The following is a 19064-nucleotide window of genomic DNA, read 5'->3' as shown; positions in this document are numbered from 1 at the left end:
AAAAGAGTTCTTCTTTTTTATTTATTTTTTCCTTATCTCGCCTCGGGTTTGAAACCAACGATAGAGAAGGCGATATCCCGAACGTGTTCCTGTCGTAAGCAGATGCTACGAGTCGAGTTTGGCTTTACGTTACGTTTTTTGATATTTCTTACGGTCGGGAGTCCTACGTCATTATCGACGGCGCGCTTAACGATGATCCATGATAAGTTACACGTCTAACGTGGAAGATACTCCGTTAATACCCTTCCACGAACGATTTTCGAGGTATATTTAATGCGTTCGATCGAGCGGGGAGAGGATCTAAGAAAAAAAAAAATAAATAAATAAAAACAAATAGAAGAAGGCGATAGATCAATTAAACAGACCGCGAGAGAACGTCATCGTTTATGATAGTTTTCGGTGAATAGTCACATTAACGCTATGGTTTCGCGCTCGTAGATTTTTCACCCTCGATTCCTAATCGTTCGGGATACTACGTTGGCTTTAGGGGTTAACCGTACGCCACATACACGAAACGGGCGTTTGGTATCGTGTCATCGAACGGTATTATTGGTTGGCACGCCTGCTCGTGTTTGCGCGTAGAAAATCCGAGCTAAACCATTGGTTACATGGTATCCCATCCAGAGACATTTTCTTCGTTATATTGTAAATCGATTAGCTCGTTTAGAAATCTCCGAACGTTAAATAATCTGACATAAATTTACGTTCGATGTTGTCCAGTATTGACGTCCTTTTATATATCTCTGCTATTTTCCTTGACAAACGCCAGTTTTCGGACGGTTTTCGGAAGTACAGCACGTTTGAACATTTTAGGTAGACTAACCTACAATGATTAAATATAGATCATCGATCGTTCGATCCTATAGAAATGAGAAAATAACATATGACCGATTAAATGAGATACCTTCGGGTGCATGCGTAAGCACTTAACGAAAGCTTGCACGCTCTCCAAATGAATTATCCCATCCCAAACTACGTCCATCGTTTCGAGTTCTCGTGGCACGTTTTTACACTTGAGCCAGGTTTCTCGAACGCGATTACTAGGCGGTATGAATAATAGATCGGTTGGCATTGATGTACCAAATGCCAAGGTGCGTTTAGGTCTACTTTCAGCCTTGGCATCCCTCTCGAGTTGTTTCCTCGTTGTCGCCAATACGCTCGTCCCGTGACACAATCTCGCCAATGCCACGTCCGTCGGAACGGTAGCCATCTCTTTCACACTGATCTATTTAAATATTATATTTAATCATTATACGAAATATCCCAATGTCGTCCAATAGAAATCGTTTACTCGCTTGTGTCGTTTTACAGGCGTCCGCTGAAAAATTAATTTCGAACATGTCCTTGAGAACCCTCTCATCGATGTCTCTTTCTAAGCCCCCCAAGCTTCTCAGCCAATCGCAAAATTCCATGCATATGTCCGTGGTAATCTTGTCGGCCCTCATGCGAAGAGTGGCTTGCGGATCGTAGCCCTTTAAGTCGAATTCCGTCAAGGGACGCCAAATGACAGCCTGGCAGACAACAAAGCGTAAACGTAGGATAAAGATAGGAAAATAATAAGTTTGAAAAATGGAGACTCTCTTTACCTTGCGTCTCTCTTTTCTCATAAAAAGTCCGTAAGGATTGTAACGCGCCGTTCCGATCTCATCGCACGAGACCGTGCTGTCCCTCGAAGACGGCGGGTGTACCTAGAAATTATAAAAGAAAATTTCTCGTCGTCGTCGGCAAAATAAAATCCAAGATTAATACCGAAGCGAAAGATCATCGTTGCGTTCTTAACAAATTGATTATCGAGCCGCGAGCGATCGGTATTAAACGCTTGGTTGGGTGTGTATGACGTAGCCCTACGTCACACCACTCCTATAGCTTTTGCATTATTTACGCTGTTCTAGCATGACCGTATAATATACCTCTAATAAAATGTCCGTTTCGTTTTCTATTAGACGATATGGATCTATTTATTATGTACGTACGATCAGATCGTCCAGAGTATCCTGGATCAAATCCAATTTATCGGATCGTTCCTTCGTCGATTCAACCGGTTTCTCCATTTTATGAGGGGCCATGTGTAACCTCGGGTAGTATTCGGGAATTCCCAGCAAAGGTGCGATCAGATTGTAAGAATCAAGGGGTAGGATGCGCCTTAATCGCTGCCCGTTCAACAACGGTCGCTGTTTCGAGGAAAATATCAGGTCAGATGGAAACTTATCAGGATTCGAATAACGTCTCGATTCTACTAATAATTTCACCAAGCGTTTCGCTATGTTATCGCGTCTCCTATCTCGCTTATCGTTCGACTCTAAAATTCGATTTAAAAACATATCGCAAAGAGTGGACAAAGCGAACGTCGGCGATGCGTTACGTTTCTCGAAATTTTTTAACGTTTCTTCGATCTCCTCCTTCGTAAACAACGGTTCGTCCTCGGCCAGCGAGCGTAAGACCGGCGGTGGCAACGACGTACCTCTCGTAGAATCCCTCAAAGTCCATTCGAAATTTTTACAACTGGAGCTCCTTCTGAACAGAGATTTTTTCTTTGCTTCGTTGACTTCGGCGTCGATGATCAAATTCTCCGAAACGGATTTTATTTTAATCAATTTTTTCATCGACTTGGAATCACCCTCGATTATCCCTCCTTTCGTATCCATCGGAATCGTCGTTTGTCCCGTTTTTTTCAATCCGATCTCACGACTTCTCTCGTTGGCCTCGATGATAGTCGGCGACTCGTCGTTGATTTCGTTGAAAGTCATGCGTGCTTGCATATTCGTCAACTTTTTTAATTTCAACGCTCTGAGAGGCTCCAAGGAGTGAGAAAAAATGGTCGGTGCGTGACAAGCCGGCCTGTATTTCGATCTCCTCGACGAATATTCCATATATGCGACGCTCGAGTCGTCGTCGTCGTCGTCCGTATTAGAGGTACTACCTCTAGATCTTTCCGACGACATGGATTTGAAAGCTATCCTCTTATCATTTGGACTCGTTGATTCTAATTCCGGAACTGGCAGACATCCTTCCGTCTCCTTAACTTCGTTGACGGACGTTCTCCTCTCTCCGGTTCCTTGTATATTCGGAAAGCCGAATTTGTTTGCCTCCTCTATATTATCGCCATTACTATCGCTACTATTACGTTCCGTTGCGAATCCAACCTCCTCGTTCACCCTGAAATCACACTGATTTTGTTCGTCTTTGAACTCGGCTAAACTAACGTCACCATTGCTCTCGCCCTCGACGGATATATTTCGTTGATACTTTCCTTCCTCCTCCCGTTCCTTCCTCCTATCGTATGCGTTCTTTCTCGAGGATATGCCGATCTCCTCGAGGGATTTATATAAACACGAGAGACATCGATCGCGTTTCTTTCGTGGAAAATACGACATCTTTGGTAATCCGTTTAGAAAATTCTCTGTTAGACTCAACGTATGCGGCAAATAATCTTCGACTTCCTCGATGCGATCGTGACTGGATAGAGGTTTCAACGAGATAGGGGAAATGTTTATAAACTTTTTTTCATATTTTTCAGAATCCTCCATTGTTCGAACCTTCTTCGTCATTTCGTTTATTCCCAAATTCCCAGAGCGCAAATCTTTCGTTACACGTTTCAATGCTTCGTGAGCATATCGAACGGAATATTTCAAGAAGTCGCCATCGGCCGAGGCTCCTTTATTTCGCTCGGTATGTTTCGTTAAAGCAGATATCGCGCATTCGGATTTATTTTCTAAATCTGAATTAAATTGTATTCGATCGTTATCCTTGTTTCGCGTCGTTCTAAATTGTAAATCGAAACGATCGTCGGTGTCGTCGAAATGAAAACTTTCTCGATTAAAATCAAAATCGTCGGACAATTCGATCTTATCGACGAGTTTCCCGATTGATTCTAAATCGTTTTTATTTAAAAGAGTCCCCCTGGTTTGACTCGTCGATGACTTCCTTCCATTTCGGCTCGTTCCTGTTGGACGATCGTTTTCATAAAAAGAACGACTTTTTTTCAAATAACTTTTTATCTTAATTTTCTCGTTCTCATTGGAAGCATTACGTGGGTTTACAGGAAAAAGAGAGGAATATACTTTTCGAAATGATATATCTTCAGCAAGAGCCCTCTTGTACTCCTCTTTGCGGGTACTAAATATTTTAGTAGGTCGTTTCGATGGCGTAGGAGGAAAGACCGTAACTATAGGCTGACTAATACTCGCGAGATCGTTTTCTTTGGTAAACGACTTTAACCTACAAGGCGGAAAATTCGTTGCGAAAGATTTTCTTTCGTTACCAGTTAAATAATCGACATTATTCGCGTCGTCGTCATTACGAATCCAACGATATAAACTTTGAGGATATCTGTGGATCGAAGGGAAATTGGTTAAATTTGGATAGGAATCTCTTACTATTAGGTTTTTTTCTTCCTTACGAATGTATCGCTCCCAATAATCCTCATCCTTTGGAATTTGACGTTCCCATCTGTAATAACGTGACATATGATAAAGAATAATTCATTCCAACGATTAGAACGTATTTTATACACACTTTGTGCTTGGAACGGATTTTATCTTCTTCGTGGAGTAACAATACGACCTCGGCTTCCATTTCGATCGATTGCACATACCAACGATAGAAAGTACACCTTGTTTTGTCGTAACGTTTATTTATAATTATCGTACCGTAGACGCTCCAATGATTTTTCTTCGACCTACTCCTCGACACGTAAATTTAGTAGCGACCGAAGTTTATACCGAATAAAAAACTTTGAAAGAGTTTATCGATCAAACGTAGATGCTCGTACGTTGATACGCTTTTTCGTTCCTTCGACTCTCCCAAAGAGGACACTTTCTTTTTAAGATTATGGAAGATGTGTTTCGTCTTTGTAATTCCTACATTGCCGGAAGTCGACCTCGTCGGTAACGTCCCTATCGATTTTTTCAATGGGTCGCTTCTCGACGGTTGGTTAAGTCTCAATGATTATACATTGGTGCAAAGGATAAAAACGGTTCGCAATTAATTGTAGTTATCCGAAGCGACGATTAAGGCCGCTGCGAAGATTCTCAGAAAAACGGCGCTCTCGAAAATACGTTGTGAAAATCGTTCTGCCTCTTCTCAAATTTATTAATTTACATCCATTACATCGCAGTTCGACTAAATGGTAAGAAGCATTAAGAATATTATATATATATATAATTAACACACGTGATAATTACTTGATATATATGTATATATATATATATCTTATCTATTTGCCCGTAAAAGTATTGTTGGTTATGTAAAGTGTTAATAATGCTTAGTGTTTGATCGGAACTAAATTGAAGGGATTTCGAAAATACATTGAAATATGCAGCCATTCAGTACTTGTAATAGTACTCGCATTACGTGATTTACAATTAGATTTCCATATATATCGCAAGTACTGCCAAGCCAGATCTGTAGTACTTGCAAGTTGTTGCATGTGGAGACTAACAATGACTCTATTCTAAAATCGGCATTCGCGACGTAATCCAATCGAATATTTCGAGCAAATAAAACGAAATCCCGAAGGTAGGAATTTTAATCATGCGCGCAAACGTTCTCTCTATCCTTTCCGTATTCTCGCAAAATAATCGATGATGAATCTATCCCTCGATGATACTTGGAAAAGAAGAAAAGAAAGATAAGATATATGAGATAGAAAAGAGAGCCGAAGAAAGAAAAGAATTGACCAATTTGATTGATAGACAAGATTTCATTTTTAAAGACCAAGATTTCATCTAGGATATAAAATATCATTTTTAAGACGACCTTTTTCTCAGAGAAGATGAAGACTTTTCTCAAAAATTCGAAAAAAAATATGTTCTAGGTTAAATTTGCGCCCTCTATATTGTGATCTCGTTCATCAAGATCGGTCACCATTATCCAAAGTAGGAGTAGCGAACAGCCTTAAATAAATTAAACGTCGAATGGAAGGCGTAAAGATTATGCGCATTTACGTGCACTTGGGCGAGATTAGAATGGTTCGGAAAGAAAAGTTAGTCGATCGACGTGACATCGACACGACGATTAATAAATGAAAAGAACAAATAAAATAAAGTTGATTTAACTGGATTCGTAAATGTTGCTTGTCGTTGACGTAGCTTTCGTCGCATGCTTCAACGATTTCACTCGAGCTGACGATAATGGGCGAGAATAGTCGTTGGTAGAATAGACGCCGGTGTGTAGTCGCCATCTTTCTTCCGGAGTCTCAGCTGCCGCCACTTCCTGTCGACCGGACTGCGTCGTCGTTCCTTCGTCTCCGTTCGTCGACGTCTCATTCGCTACTCGACGAAAGGGACAATGAGACGAAAATAATTGCTCGTCGGGGAAGGTTTCCGCATTGAAACTGCACGAACGCCGGAATCGTTGCTCCTTCTCAAAAGGATATACACTTTGCGATTTTCTCTCTTGAGCGATCAACGATTCTCCTACTTTTCTTTCTTTCCACGATAAAAAGCAATCTCTCTTTTCTTTCTTTCTTTCTTTCTTTCTTTCTTTCTTTCTTTCTTTCTTTCTTTCTTTTAATTCCCCTTTAATTTCTACGTGCATAGCACGTATAGTTATTTGCACTTGTATTTAAAAATATATTTCGATATTTTAACATTTCATTTTAACATTATTCTATTTCAGAAAACGAATACTTTTTTCTATAACTTATTGAATTTAAACGACTATTCAAATTAGAAAATAACGAAGAAACGAATGGTCGGAGCTCGGTCGTTTATATACACTCGCATGTTTTATATCTTTTTTCTACGCGTATTCATGGTTTACATTCGTATATATAATTTTTATTCTTTTCTATTTTTTATTTTTTCCATGTTTATGCCTATAAATATTATCGCCGACGCGATGACGTTTAGGGTGATAAACGATTGAACTAATAATATTCATGAAAATGTATCTACTCGCGTTCCCATTCGGAACGTAATATTTCCATTTATATCGTACAATATGGTATATGTATCTAGTACTTTTACTTATCGGTGGTAAATTCAAATTATTTTATACGCCAAATATGACTTTATTCATAGCGCACAAATATCAATATTCTATCGGAGAATTTCCTGTAATTTATGTTTCTTTTGATTTATTTATTCGTCCAACGATTTCACGATTGACGAACAGAATATTATTATATATGATAGTGTTCGAACTTCGATTGAGTCTTTTAAAGACCGTTGCTAAATTTTCAATGCATTTCATTTATTTAATAACAGTTTATAGAACGATGATATGACGATACGTCTGACGTTTGAAACGAAGTAAGCTTTCGGTCGATATTATTAAAGTAATGGAACATGGATACAAGCTCGAAGCTATTAAAATCGCGTTATGCGAAAAGGACGATCAAAAGTAAAATAAAAAGAAGAAAAGGAAACGAGGAAAAAGGAATGTGTAGTGGGTGGGGTGGGGTGGGGTGGGGTGGGGGGAAGGGAAAAAAAAACGCGTCAAAACGAACCGAGGAGATAAGGCGCAACAGGTCGAACGTGGCATAAATAAAATTACAAAGGAGCGTACGTGAGCGATCGATAGGTAGATGCCGATTCGCTATACTCCGATCGTCGTCTCTGCATTTTTCTTCTTATGCTACTTCCATTCCTCACGCTTTTTCTTCATATTTCTCACGCTGGTTCTTATAAAGCACCCTTCGAATTCCTTCGGACAGAGCTTAGATTTCCTTGAATCTGAACAATTTATATACTAGACGGTAAAAACTTTCTTTCATATTATTCCTAAATGAAATGTGAAACTAAAAAAAGAAAAGAAAAAATATTTCTCTCTTATATGCATCATATTATTTCATCATATACTCTCTTTATAGTCTCTTAGTAAACTCGGTCAATTACAATGAGCGATCGAATATCAATCAAATACATCCCCCTCTCGTCTCGCGCGATCGACTCTGTGGCATGATGGGCGGAAAAGGGAAGAGAAGTGAGCAGGGAGCTATCGGAAATGTACGTGTGTACGTGTGTGAGAAAGAGAGAGACAGCAGAAAACGAAATTGCAAACGGGATCGAAAGGTATTGTTAGAACTTTTTACATGAGACTTAATTAAATGAGATTTACAATACCCGATAGGAAAGAACGTAATAGGTTAACGCATTGGTTGCGGGTCAATCGGTTTACAATGAATGGCGTACGAAAAGCTTGAAATAATTCCTCCGAAAATAACTCATTCGTCTGTTTAGTTAAAGTCCTTCGATCGAAAATCGATAACATTTAGCAAGCGAAAGAGGATTGTATTTCTTTCAATGTTGATTGAAAGAGGAAAAGAGACGGACCAAAGTATGTTTCGTGTTTCTGAAATTCTAATCCATTTCGCGCTGGAGTCTTTGATCTCTGTTATGTTCAATGAAAGCGCACTGAGGGGAATGCGTTGGAACGAGTAATTCGTGGCTCGACAAAGTTTGACAGTTCACTAAAAAGTTCTCTCTCTCTCTCTCTCTCTCTCTCTCTCTCTCTCTACGTAGAAGTGGGAGTAAAAGCGGGAGTTTGGTCGACAGTCATGAGAATGCGTTAGAGATCGTCTTTCTCTTTCTCTCCTTTATCTCTATCTCTATCTTACTCTTACTGCGCATTTATACGTATGTGTGTCTTGGTGCAGTAAGTACCTGTCGTGTCAGGTTTGCATCCTTCGCACACCCTTGATACCTACGAGTCTTTTCTCTCTCTCTCTCTCTCTCTCTCTCTCTCTCTCTCTCTCTCTTTCCACGCTACTCGAGAATTGTTCCTTCTTGTAGAATTCTCTGTGTGTCCCGAGACGTTCGTTGTATGCGTCGCTTATAAATGTGTGTGCTCAGTTAGGTGTCTCCGGCGTCTCTGGCGATCCGCGCTCGAAGCACAAGCGGAGACTCCAGGAATATTTGAGCAGCGAATGTCTAAGCAGCATCGGATATCAGAACTGCTCCGATGTTGTTTCAACGCCGACTCCAACATACCTAAAGTTACTGTTAATTGCGTCGACAATGACGACAGCTGTCTCGCGATAAAGTTTTCTCAATCGTTCTCCGTACATCTTTCTGTGTTTCTTTCCCGTCTTTTTCTACAATTCGGGATCGTAGTTTACGCATATCGTTTATCGATGCTTTATAAAGGGAAAGGTAATTATGATAGTAAATATTTGTCTTGTTGAACTCTGCATAAATAAACTCGCTGCTCTTTCATTCTGAGAAACGACCTTTTTGTTACCTTTCTTCTTATGTTTTTAAATACACCTACTTATTATTTTCTATCAAAGAAAATAACCTTCTCAAAAGTATGCATTTGTTTATTAAGACAATTATGTCGTAAACAGTATTTTTCTTTCTAGTACGGTATACCATGGTTCTCGAGTTGTCGACTATAAATTCACCGACCGCGCTTCTCTTTATCTTTATTATATCGTTAATCTCAAGCAGAGAAAATTGAAAATTACATGGATAATGGAAGAGACCGCTTTATTTCCCTAAGAAACGTTACTACCACCGGCAAGAGTGGCATTCTCGCGTACCTACTCGAAAAAAAACTTTTATATATATATATATATATGTGTGTGTGTGTATACGCGCATACACAAACACACACACACACATTAGCTAGATTCTAATCCAAGAAACATGCTAGACTCGTCGCAGCCGTGTACAAATTTTCAAGTAGGCGAAGAAAGAGAGAGTTAGAGAAAAAACTAATGGATATTCGCGGCACATTCGTAATTCAAAGTTTTCTACGCTAATGCTAAACCAATTGGACGCTTTGGATCGTATCTAAATAGGAACGTCGCGAGAAACATTGATGTTTCCTAAAGAAAGAAAGTAAGTTTTGTTAAACGAGCTTAGAAGAGAATAACTATGTTCGTTAAATAGAATGAATGAAATACGACAAAAAATCGTAGGCTCATTTTACGGTTTCGATCTTATTAAATGTCAACAATAGTTTAAATTATTTTCAGTAATTGAAACTTTTCTTGATATTTCGAATAAAAGATCGCTCTTGTTTCCATAAATTGCACGCTTTTCTAATCGATTTTATGATTAATCTTTCTACTTTGTTCTTTTTTTCTCTCTTGCATTCTATCGAACGAACGCTTTCAAGTCGACGTTAGCGTATCGCTTGAAAAGTCGTAACGACACATAGAAATTATGGAGTGGGTGCGAGCCGGGTAGTAAATCAAGCGTTTTACATTTGCCCCATGTAAAACGTATGCGATGCGGAACAAGCAGCGAGCATGGAAATCAGTCCTGGCAGATAAATTTTCCCAACCGCGAAATGTAGCAAATTAATGCATGCAACCTACTTACTCAAAAACTAGCGTTACTTTTTTTTTTTTATATTCCCCGAAGCTTACTACAATAGCCATACGTTCCGTGTCGCTACGACCTCTCGATTTGCAATGCAAAGTCGTAAAAATTTAAGAACTCTTCTTGTTCTCTCTCTCTCTCTCTCTCTTTCTCTCCACCTTTCTTCTTATATAGAACGCTGCTTCGAAGGCGTTAGATAAAAGTTTACGACTACCGGAGTACGCTTCGTACTGCAGGTTCGATTACGTAGTTAACATACCGATCGCTACTACCTCTTTAAAATCTTATTTCACCTAGTAGAATGTGAACGGTGCGACGACACATCTATTGGAAAAGGGGAAGTCTTAGGTTAGGTAGATCTGCGAAAGGAAGAAAGGGCCGAAAGAAAGAGCTTGGCACGTTCACGAGAGTAGGAAGAGAACTGGTGAGATTCTCGGTCCGAGAAGGAGCTAGAGAAGCGAAGAGAGGAGGCTGACTGGAGCTAGGAGGGGAGAGGACTCGAATCACAGGAGAATGGACCATCTCCTGTTATCAGCTTGGAGCCAGCCGCCTTCCCAAGCCGACAAATTACTACATCCCCACTATCGCCGTTCTGTTACCGAATCAAAACCCCACCTATACTCTCGCTGTCTCTCTCTCCCTCTCTCTTTCTCACTTTCGCCGTCTTTCCCACTCCTATGCTTGTATGTTAACAATAGTCACCTTCTAGGGCTTTATTCTTTTGTCCTTCGTATAATTTACAAACTCGTAAGGCGAGATTCGGAGCAATGAATTCTTGGAAAAAGTCAAAAATAAGTATCGTTTGTAAACAAGCGTCGTCATTTCTTTTCTATTATTTTTCGTTATTGCGAAACTACGTTGTTGGTGCCTTTACCAGTATCAACTTGAGAAAGAGACCGGAGATTGTCCCGAGCTGAGGGCGAAACGACATCGAAACGTATGGCCGCTGATTTATAAGGGAAATAATTTCGCGAAAGCAATTCCTTACGTCTCGAGTACCGTGCAGCTCGTAACGTATATAGGTACATATACATATATCTGTACATAGACGAAGGATGTCCGCTCCTGCGAATGGCCGAGATGCGTGGTCAGAAATAGAAAAACTAGAGAATCATAAAAGTGCATCGCTGTTTAAAAAATTCACTACGGTCACTAAAAATACTATTTAATATTGTCTACATTCTTATTTTATATGTTAAAAGTATTACAATTAGTGTAATTAACGTATACTTATTTAATTTTTCTCTTTTGCGATAACAACAGAAATCACTCTTCTATAATTCTTGATTAGAAAATTCTTTTAAATATATTATTAAAACTATTTGGATTGGGATCATGAGTTGTCGTAAAAATAATAAGAGAAAAGAGACAAATGGATTAATTTAGATAAAGGGTCAAACAAAAGTTAATTTAAGTTAATTTATTTAGTTTAGCAAAAGTTAATTTATGAAACTTACTACATCGAATTCGTCGGTTTACGTTCCTTCCAAATTTGTTTCCTTTAATTTCGTTCGTTTTTGTTTTGCTACCAACACTGAACTCTATTTTTTTGTCAGTATATCTAAATATCGATAACGATAGATACACATATCGTCAACAAATACCACACGTCTATTGCTTTCATTTCTATATAAATAATAAAAAAAAGGGGGCCTCTTCTCAAACAGTTTTCAGTTAGAAATAGATAGATAGAATTAAATTCCTATCGAAAAAGCGGGAGATGAAAAATAAAAGAAGAGAAAGATGATCGAACGAAAGGGATGCTCGCCTGGAGAGAATTCGAATCGTTTCGCGAATTGTTCGCGAGGAAAATAGTTGAAAGAAAAGAAGAAAAATAGAGTGGAGATGAAGTGGATGGCATTTTCTTACGAACTGATTCTTGTAAAATACTTAGACATACTTTGCGCGTCCCATTCCCGTTCTTCGATAAGAGGTGGGATCAGGATAGGTTTCTCTTCCCAGGAGCGAGGACGACGAAGACGAGGAAATCCTGTAGGCAACAGGGACTCGATGCCAGTAAGAATTCAGGGGCATCTTCTCCCCTCCTTTCATATTTCCCTTCACTCTTACCATGCCTTCTTTCCATTCCTTTTCTTCGAGTCGAGGTGGGAAGGCGATTGGTGGGAGGAAAGCTCGAAGAAAGCAACGAAAAAGAAAGAATAAGAAAGTTGATGAAATATTGGAGAGCGGCTTAGACGGGACAATATTCCGTTGTAAACCGTCTTCCCTGCGCCAATAGATACTACTATACAGCCGATTGTATACCTCTCTCTCTCTCTCTCTCTCTCTCTAGCACTTTTCTTTTTCTCTCATTGTCTCTGTTTATCTGCTTTCTTTCGATCTCCCTTTGCTTTTCATTCTCTTGCTCTTTTTCTTGCTTCACGAAACACACTCCTAAAATCTGGCCGCCTGTGTCGTCGTCGTCGTCGTCGTCGTCGTAGTATTGGTCTTCTTGCGGGGAGAAACTCGGCGATGTAAGTAGGGATGATAAAATTCGATATATCGTAGCTACCCCATCCACCGTGTTGCAAATTTAAAGTTTACAACATGCTAGGAAAAAGCTAATATGCTTTCGGCGATATATATATATATATATATATATATATATATATATATATGTATATATAAATGTATATTTATATATTTATTTATTTATTTTGAATTTTATTCTCTCTTTTCTCAATTTTCATCTGTATATGTAACTCTTTCGCGAGCTCACGTATTTTGTTTGCGAACGAACGAACGCAAAACTTTTTCTCCGTAGAAAAGTTGAAAAACGAATGGCACAGGACGGAGTAGATGGAGTAGATTTTAGTCTCCTGGTATTCCTAGGCTACGGTTCGACGACTACCACGGCTCTTTCTCTCTCGGGCTATGATGGATAATGATACTCTAACGCGTAGAAACTCGTAGGAGGTTAACAAGAAAAAGCTCGTGCGAGAGACAAGAAAAAGAAGGAGAATGAACGTGCTAAAATAGTCGTTCGAATCGAGAGTAACGAGAAAAATAAAGGGATGTTATCATCCATAGAGTACGAGATTGTTTTTAAAGGTTTTTTCAAAACGAGCTTTTTCTCTTAATGAACGTTCCTATCGTCCCATCTTTACGTTATCTCTTCTAAAAAGTGAAAAAGAAATGAACACTTTCTGAATCATCCGTGAATGTCGATCATGTTACAGGAATAGATATCATCGATGGCAATTCAAAGACCTTCTCGTACGAGTGTCTCTTCGATTTCTAATAAACGACCACTGCTCTTTTTCAGTTTCTCCCCAACCCCCCCCTCTCTCTCTCTCTCTTATTTTCTCTTCACCATCATCCATCCATAACGTCTCTTTTCCCGCAATTAAATCGACGAAGAAAAATCTCGAACAAGACAAAAGCTTTAAGCTTCTCTTCTCTTTTCCCTGTATTCTAGTTCATTCTCCTCCTTTGTCTCTCTTTCCCCCATTTCGAAGGAACGATCCAAGAATACTTGAAATAAGAAAGAACGTCTTTTCGATTTGTATTTACGTGACAGTGTCTGGTATTTGGCCCTTTCTTTTCTTTTTTTTTTTCTATCTTCGCCTCTCTCGTGCTCTCGAAAGAAATATCGTCGGCATCTCTCAATTATTTCCATCTAACGAATGACTTAACGTTTCTTACAACGTCGTCGTATCTTTCTATTCATGATCGTGGTTATTTCGCCAGATGAACATTCTTTCGTAATGTAGAAGGGGAGAACTCAGGAGTACGCTTCTTTAAAAAATCGTGCATTATTTGTCCTTTCAACGAATCTTTCTCACGAATTTGATCGAAGATTTTCAAAGTTGAAAGGAAGAAGGAGTGAGAGAGAGTAGGGTGAGACAGGAACATCAAGGACGTCGAGAAGCTTGGAGCAAGTTTTATATTTGCAACTCGTTATCCTTCGTCCTGGATTACAGTGAATTCCTTCTCGTTGACTCTCGCGAAAGAAATAACGCACCACTCACGGTTGTCGTGACGTTTATTAGACATTAAGTAGTAATACCTGCGAATAAGGAAGACGGGAGTCTAGCAGGGTAATAAGAACAGGTCAGAAGAGCAGTCATACTAATTGTAGTAATTCCGGCATCCACTTTGGATATTTAATTAAGTTTCCGCTGACAAGCATCTACTTAGCGGGGAGACTCGTGGGTGGTGGTTCTTACATAGTGCCGTTCTCGATCTTCTCCTGCTTCGTTCTCTCTTCCCCCCCCCCCCCCCTCTCTCTCTCTCTCTCTCTCTCTCTCCGGTTCTCTCTCCTTAGAGCCACCGAAGCACTGCTTAGCTACTACCTACGTATAACGGAAGGACCGCTTAAATTAGGGCTTCGGCACTCCCACGGTATATACTAATTATTTATTAGAGTAAAGTAGGCATTCGTCGGAGGGTTGTATATTCGCCTTGCTAGGTCTATTCCATTTACAGGAACGAGCTAGAGGATAAAGGATATACTTTACATACATATGCGACGTGCGCTCCACAACTCTCTATATAGATAATAATGTGTATAATAATATCGTTTCTTTTCGATGTGACATGTCCGATATGCGATCGTATACATTGCTTTAAAAATAATTGAGAAAAATGTAATGAAACGCGCAATCGATACTTGCACATGCTCAAATATTACGCTGGACGATCGTTCTTTCGCGTGGACGAAGAGAATATTCCTTCTATTATCTATTGTCCCGGGCCAAGATTTTAGTGCAGCAGTATATAAAAGAAGGAGCTAGACACGATTGCGGACTTCTATTCGATTCTATAAAGTATGAAGCTATCAAAGGCAATGGTCCGAGAAGGCCAGTGCAATTACCGATAACTCTTTGACATGCTTCGTCTACGTATTTCTTTCTTCTCGAAACATTTCGCCGTCTTCCTCGTGTCTTTGTGTCTCGTATTACGTACAACGTGTCGTTAAAAACGTATTTTTTGTGAGCTTCGACGATTAAATTCGACTTTGGACTTTTTAAATCCAAATCCAGGGAGATTACGAGAATTCTCGATAAATCGGAATGTTTAAACGTTTTTAAATAATTTAATTCAATTTATCGTCGAGAGGAAATAATACTTTTATTGCTCTCTCAATTCCAAATATAAAAGAGAAAAGAAAAAGGGAGAGGTTAAGAGGGAAAATTCGAAAAGCAAGAGAGAAAGGCCTTCTCTTTTCGCTTCGATAAATTCCTTCTGTTAAGTAATCCCTGCTCGTGGATTCGAAATGGAAACAGTGCGAGAGCGAGGATAAGAGAGATAAGGATCCTCCGGCACCTCCTTCTGTTGTTCCTGTACCTTCCATCCTCTTGCCCTCTCCTATCCTTTCTGCGCTACATCCGTCTTCTCCTTGAGCAACCTCGCCTGTTTCACAGTCGAGATGTACATACATACAGGATGAACGGAAGTCTTACTTGGAGGCTTGCCATAGAATTGCTATTGTTTACCAAATATCGAAATCCAATCGAACGTCGATGGACCGTTGAAATACTCCACGGGGCGCTAAAACTAACAAGAAGATTCGATGCTACGATGAAATTATTTCAAACATTCGACGAATTCGTTAAAATCCTTGAATAATTATACCTTTATTTCGTAGTTAGATCGTCGCGTATTCTGTCGCGTTAATTCCAATGAAAGACAAGGATCGAGACAGATAGGAGTTACTTCTCCGCGTTCTTATTATATCTCCGGGATGTTCGAGTTGGAAAACGTATTGTGATACTAGTGCAGGCTAGAATAACATTTAAGCTTCTTCGTTGCCGTTTTGCCAGGTTCAATGAATATTCTCAACTCTTTCTCGCCTAACAATAGAAAAGTTACGTACTTCTGTTCGAAACTTTCATTTCTATAACGTGAGAGTGCATACGTATATGTATACTGTACATATGTACTGTAAGATCGCCGTATCTTTTTCGTACAATAAATTCTGGATCAAGAAGGAATCAACTATGCGACTATTCTGCATCTCCATTTAATCCCTCTTATCGTCTTGATTTTAAATTAGGGTAAAAAGTAGATCGATGAAGAAAACGGAACGAGATAAGCTTTGGTAAGACATAGACGTGGAAAAGAAAATGAATCGTCACGAATAGATATATCTATGTATATATACCTTTGTGCCGGGCGTCTCTACTGAAATAAAATAGCCGGCGTCGTTCTTTACTCGTTGGCACTTCCGAACGGTCGCTCGTGGCTCGACTTCCGGTAACCGAGATTGCACACTTGATCGATGGGATCGTGCAAAAATGGTGTAGGAGAAGATGTCGGCTCGGTGAATTTCGAGCGTAACGGCCTCGCCAAGAACGAACGAACCTCTTCGTTCGAACGGTCTTGATCTACATGCCGGAACCATTCGATTCCAGGCTCTCATTTTTAGGATGTTCCTGTATCGTTACTATTCTTTAAGTATCGATTATCAATGTGTATTATGACAATTGTCGAGCCGTAAGCTCGAATTCAATGAGGAGGCAATTGGAATTTCGTTGAATTTAATCACGTTGAATGAGTGCAACACGATCGCGCTATTCACATTTCATGTCGAAAAGTACCTGAGCATTGGCCTCGGTGTCCTTTGGTCTATCGAGGTTTATTGAAACAAGCGTTATCGCGCCGATACTTATTTTTTGACAAGATTTCATTAAAGATTGACTTGGCAGTCGACCAAGTTTATAAGTCATAATCTCGCATTAGATTGTCAAAATTGGTCGAATTTCATTAAATTGAAATTAGAAAGAAACGTAATGAGAAGACTGAAGAGACGTCGCGTTGGTAAAAGAGACAGACAAGTGACGCGAAACTGGAAAGAGACATTACCGTGTGACTGCGGCCAAGCGTGGAGCTGTAGACCATTTCGATCGGTCGTACGTCGCATTAATTACAGCCATTACGTGCGCGTCCGTCGGAACGAGCGTTACAAAGGCTATATATCCAGAGCTACGGACGTTACTCTCCCTCTCTCTCTCTCTCTCTCTCTCTCATCCTATAGCTCTCTCCTTACGTACGGTATAGCAGCTTCGCCATGCTCTCTCCTCCTATAGTCATGCTAAACAACACGGCTGCCTTGTGTAGGACGCTACAAAGTGACGGCGGCGCGCGTTTGGTGTCGGACGTTGAACGTGCATGAATAATTAATTTGTTACTTTCGTAGTTGTATTCACTATCACTGCTAATATCGTTGCTGTCCTCCTATTATTTCTCATCTTCTCCCCTATTTCTTTTTTTTTATTTTACCCTAATCATAAAACTTTCTTTATCGAAAATAAATGGCGTCTATATATTTCAAAGATTTATTTCGAAACTTAGGGTTTAAAGTATCACTTTATTTTTCCTTATTATTATATAGATATTCTCCCAACCAGTAGGCATTGTAGGCCGAATAACAGAAGGCACGCTGTTGTCTCTTCTCGTGAATAGGAAGCCTAATCACGTAATAATGCCCTTCATCGCTTTGTGCTCGCGATTCCACCTATAGTTGCATAGATACGCGCGTAATGTGTCCGACGATACAACGACATACATACATACATACATATAAGGGAAGGATTAATCTTAACGATCGTTTCTAATCGCAAACGATAAGGCTTGATAAAATAAATAACAAAGGGGAAAAAGTAATGTATGAGAAAGGTTGAGGATAAAGAACAGATTGTGATTTCCATAACAAGCGATGATTTGCGTTCGAGTTGAAAAAGGTGGGAAGAAGAAAAAAGAAGAAAATACAAAAAGGACATAAGCGGAAATCAACCATGCATATTTGGCGAAATTCGCGTAATCGAAAGCGTTTATTCGAATCGGTGCGAAAGACGGCCGAGGACCGACGTAATTACCAAGGGGTTTTCGATTATTAGCATTTTAATGTTAGCGGCCACGGCGCTTTAATGTTGGCGAGGGAAATTTGAAAATCGTAAAAGGCGTGAAGTATGCGCAATGAAGAAGAAAGAAGAAGAATTCGGACGAACATTAAGCATCGTCGCATCATGCATAATGCACGGAACATCGCACACCTGCTGCTCTTTCAAATATAAGTGGCTCTCGCTTTCAGAGAAAAGAAAGACCGATGCCTTCTTCTCTTTTGTCTTTTGCCTCCAAGTCCTCTCTCTCTCTCTCTCTCTCTCTCTCTCTCTCTCTCTTTCTCTCGCTCTACCTCGCACAGGATTCGTCGTCCTGGTGCTAAGTACCTTGGGAGAGAAAGCAGGCGGAAGAGGCTGAACAAGCCGGATTACGGATTAGGATCAATTTCGAGTACTCCAGGATACGCAGTGTCTTTACTCGCTGTCCGGAATTTACCCGTCGAGTATCTATCGACATAATATAATTAATTTGAATACAAAACGCTTTGGAATTGCATTATTATAGATTAGAAGTAGAAATCGCGTTTTTTACTAAACGATGAAGCGCGAAGCCCAATCTCTCTAATATCCCTTTTCTTGTTTTTCCAAATTAAATTCATACTATTGTGTTTCGTAAATAGTTATATTTCTTATTTTTATAAAATCTAGTTTTATTAAAGACATAGTCACGAAAGGTATAAAAAATGGCAATTGTGGGGATCACCGAAAAGGATTACCGAATGAAGGTGCGTATGGGGTTGAAACAAGCACATTAGAATGTGTCCCAAGATTCTCCCTTTGCCACGCGTTCCGCGAAAAGAATATTTGTTTAGATTAGGCTCGAAAATTTATCATTTTCTTGTACTTTTTTAATATTAAAGTAAATTAACTTCAAAATTTCACCTTTTATATATATACGTAAAGATATTTCTTTTTTTTTTTTTTCCTTATCTCTATCATTTTTTATAAA

General features: G+C 39.5%; 2 protein-coding genes across 2 annotated transcripts in view; one reads left to right on the top strand and one right to left on the bottom strand.

The window, feature by feature from the left end:
• LOC124431860 lies at positions 1 to 4887 on the bottom strand. Its single transcript, XM_046980203.1, has 6 exons — positions 4516 to 4887; positions 1974 to 4449; positions 1587 to 1688; positions 1296 to 1511; positions 905 to 1225; positions 1 to 823 (listed from the first exon to the last, which is right to left on the bottom strand). Exons 1-6 carry the CDS (start codon positions 4590 to 4592, stop codon positions 734 to 736), a joined length of 3282 nt encoding a protein of 1093 aa, XP_046836159.1. The 5' UTR covers positions 4593 to 4887; the 3' UTR covers positions 1 to 733.
• Positions 4888 to 5057: 170 nt separating this feature from the next.
• LOC124431718 (zeta-sarcoglycan) overlaps positions 5058 to 19064 on the top strand; it is a 156335-nt gene continuing 142328 nt past the window's right edge. The window contains exon 1 of the mRNA XM_046979918.1: positions 5058 to 5128. The gene's annotated coding sequence lies outside the window, so the exon portion shown is untranslated. The remainder of the gene's footprint in view (positions 5129 to 19064) is intronic.

Source organism: Vespa crabro, chromosome 22, assembly GCF_910589235.1.
Source record: "Vespa crabro chromosome 22, iyVesCrab1.2, whole genome shotgun sequence".
In the NCBI taxonomy this organism is placed as follows: Eukaryota; Metazoa; Arthropoda; class Insecta; order Hymenoptera; family Vespidae; genus Vespa; species Vespa crabro.
Note: the sequence above shows the minus strand (reverse complement) of the source record. Positions and strands in the feature narration are given on the sequence as shown.

What these genes read in the sequence shown, in the direction of transcription:
- LOC124431860 (XM_046980203.1), bottom strand. Translation starts at nt 4,592, where the DNA reads ATGTGCAATCGATCGAAATGGAAGCCGAGGTCGTATTGTTACTCCACG. An exon ending in AAATCCGTTCCAAGCACAAA is followed by an intron (nt 4,450 to 4,515) that starts GTGTGTATAAAA and finishes ACGTTATTACAG; the next exon opens with ATGGGAACGTCAAATTCCAA. An exon ending in ATACTCTGGACGATCTGATC is followed by an intron (nt 1,689 to 1,973) that starts GTACGTACATAA and finishes TATAATTTCTAG; the next exon opens with GTACACCCGCCGTCTTCGAG.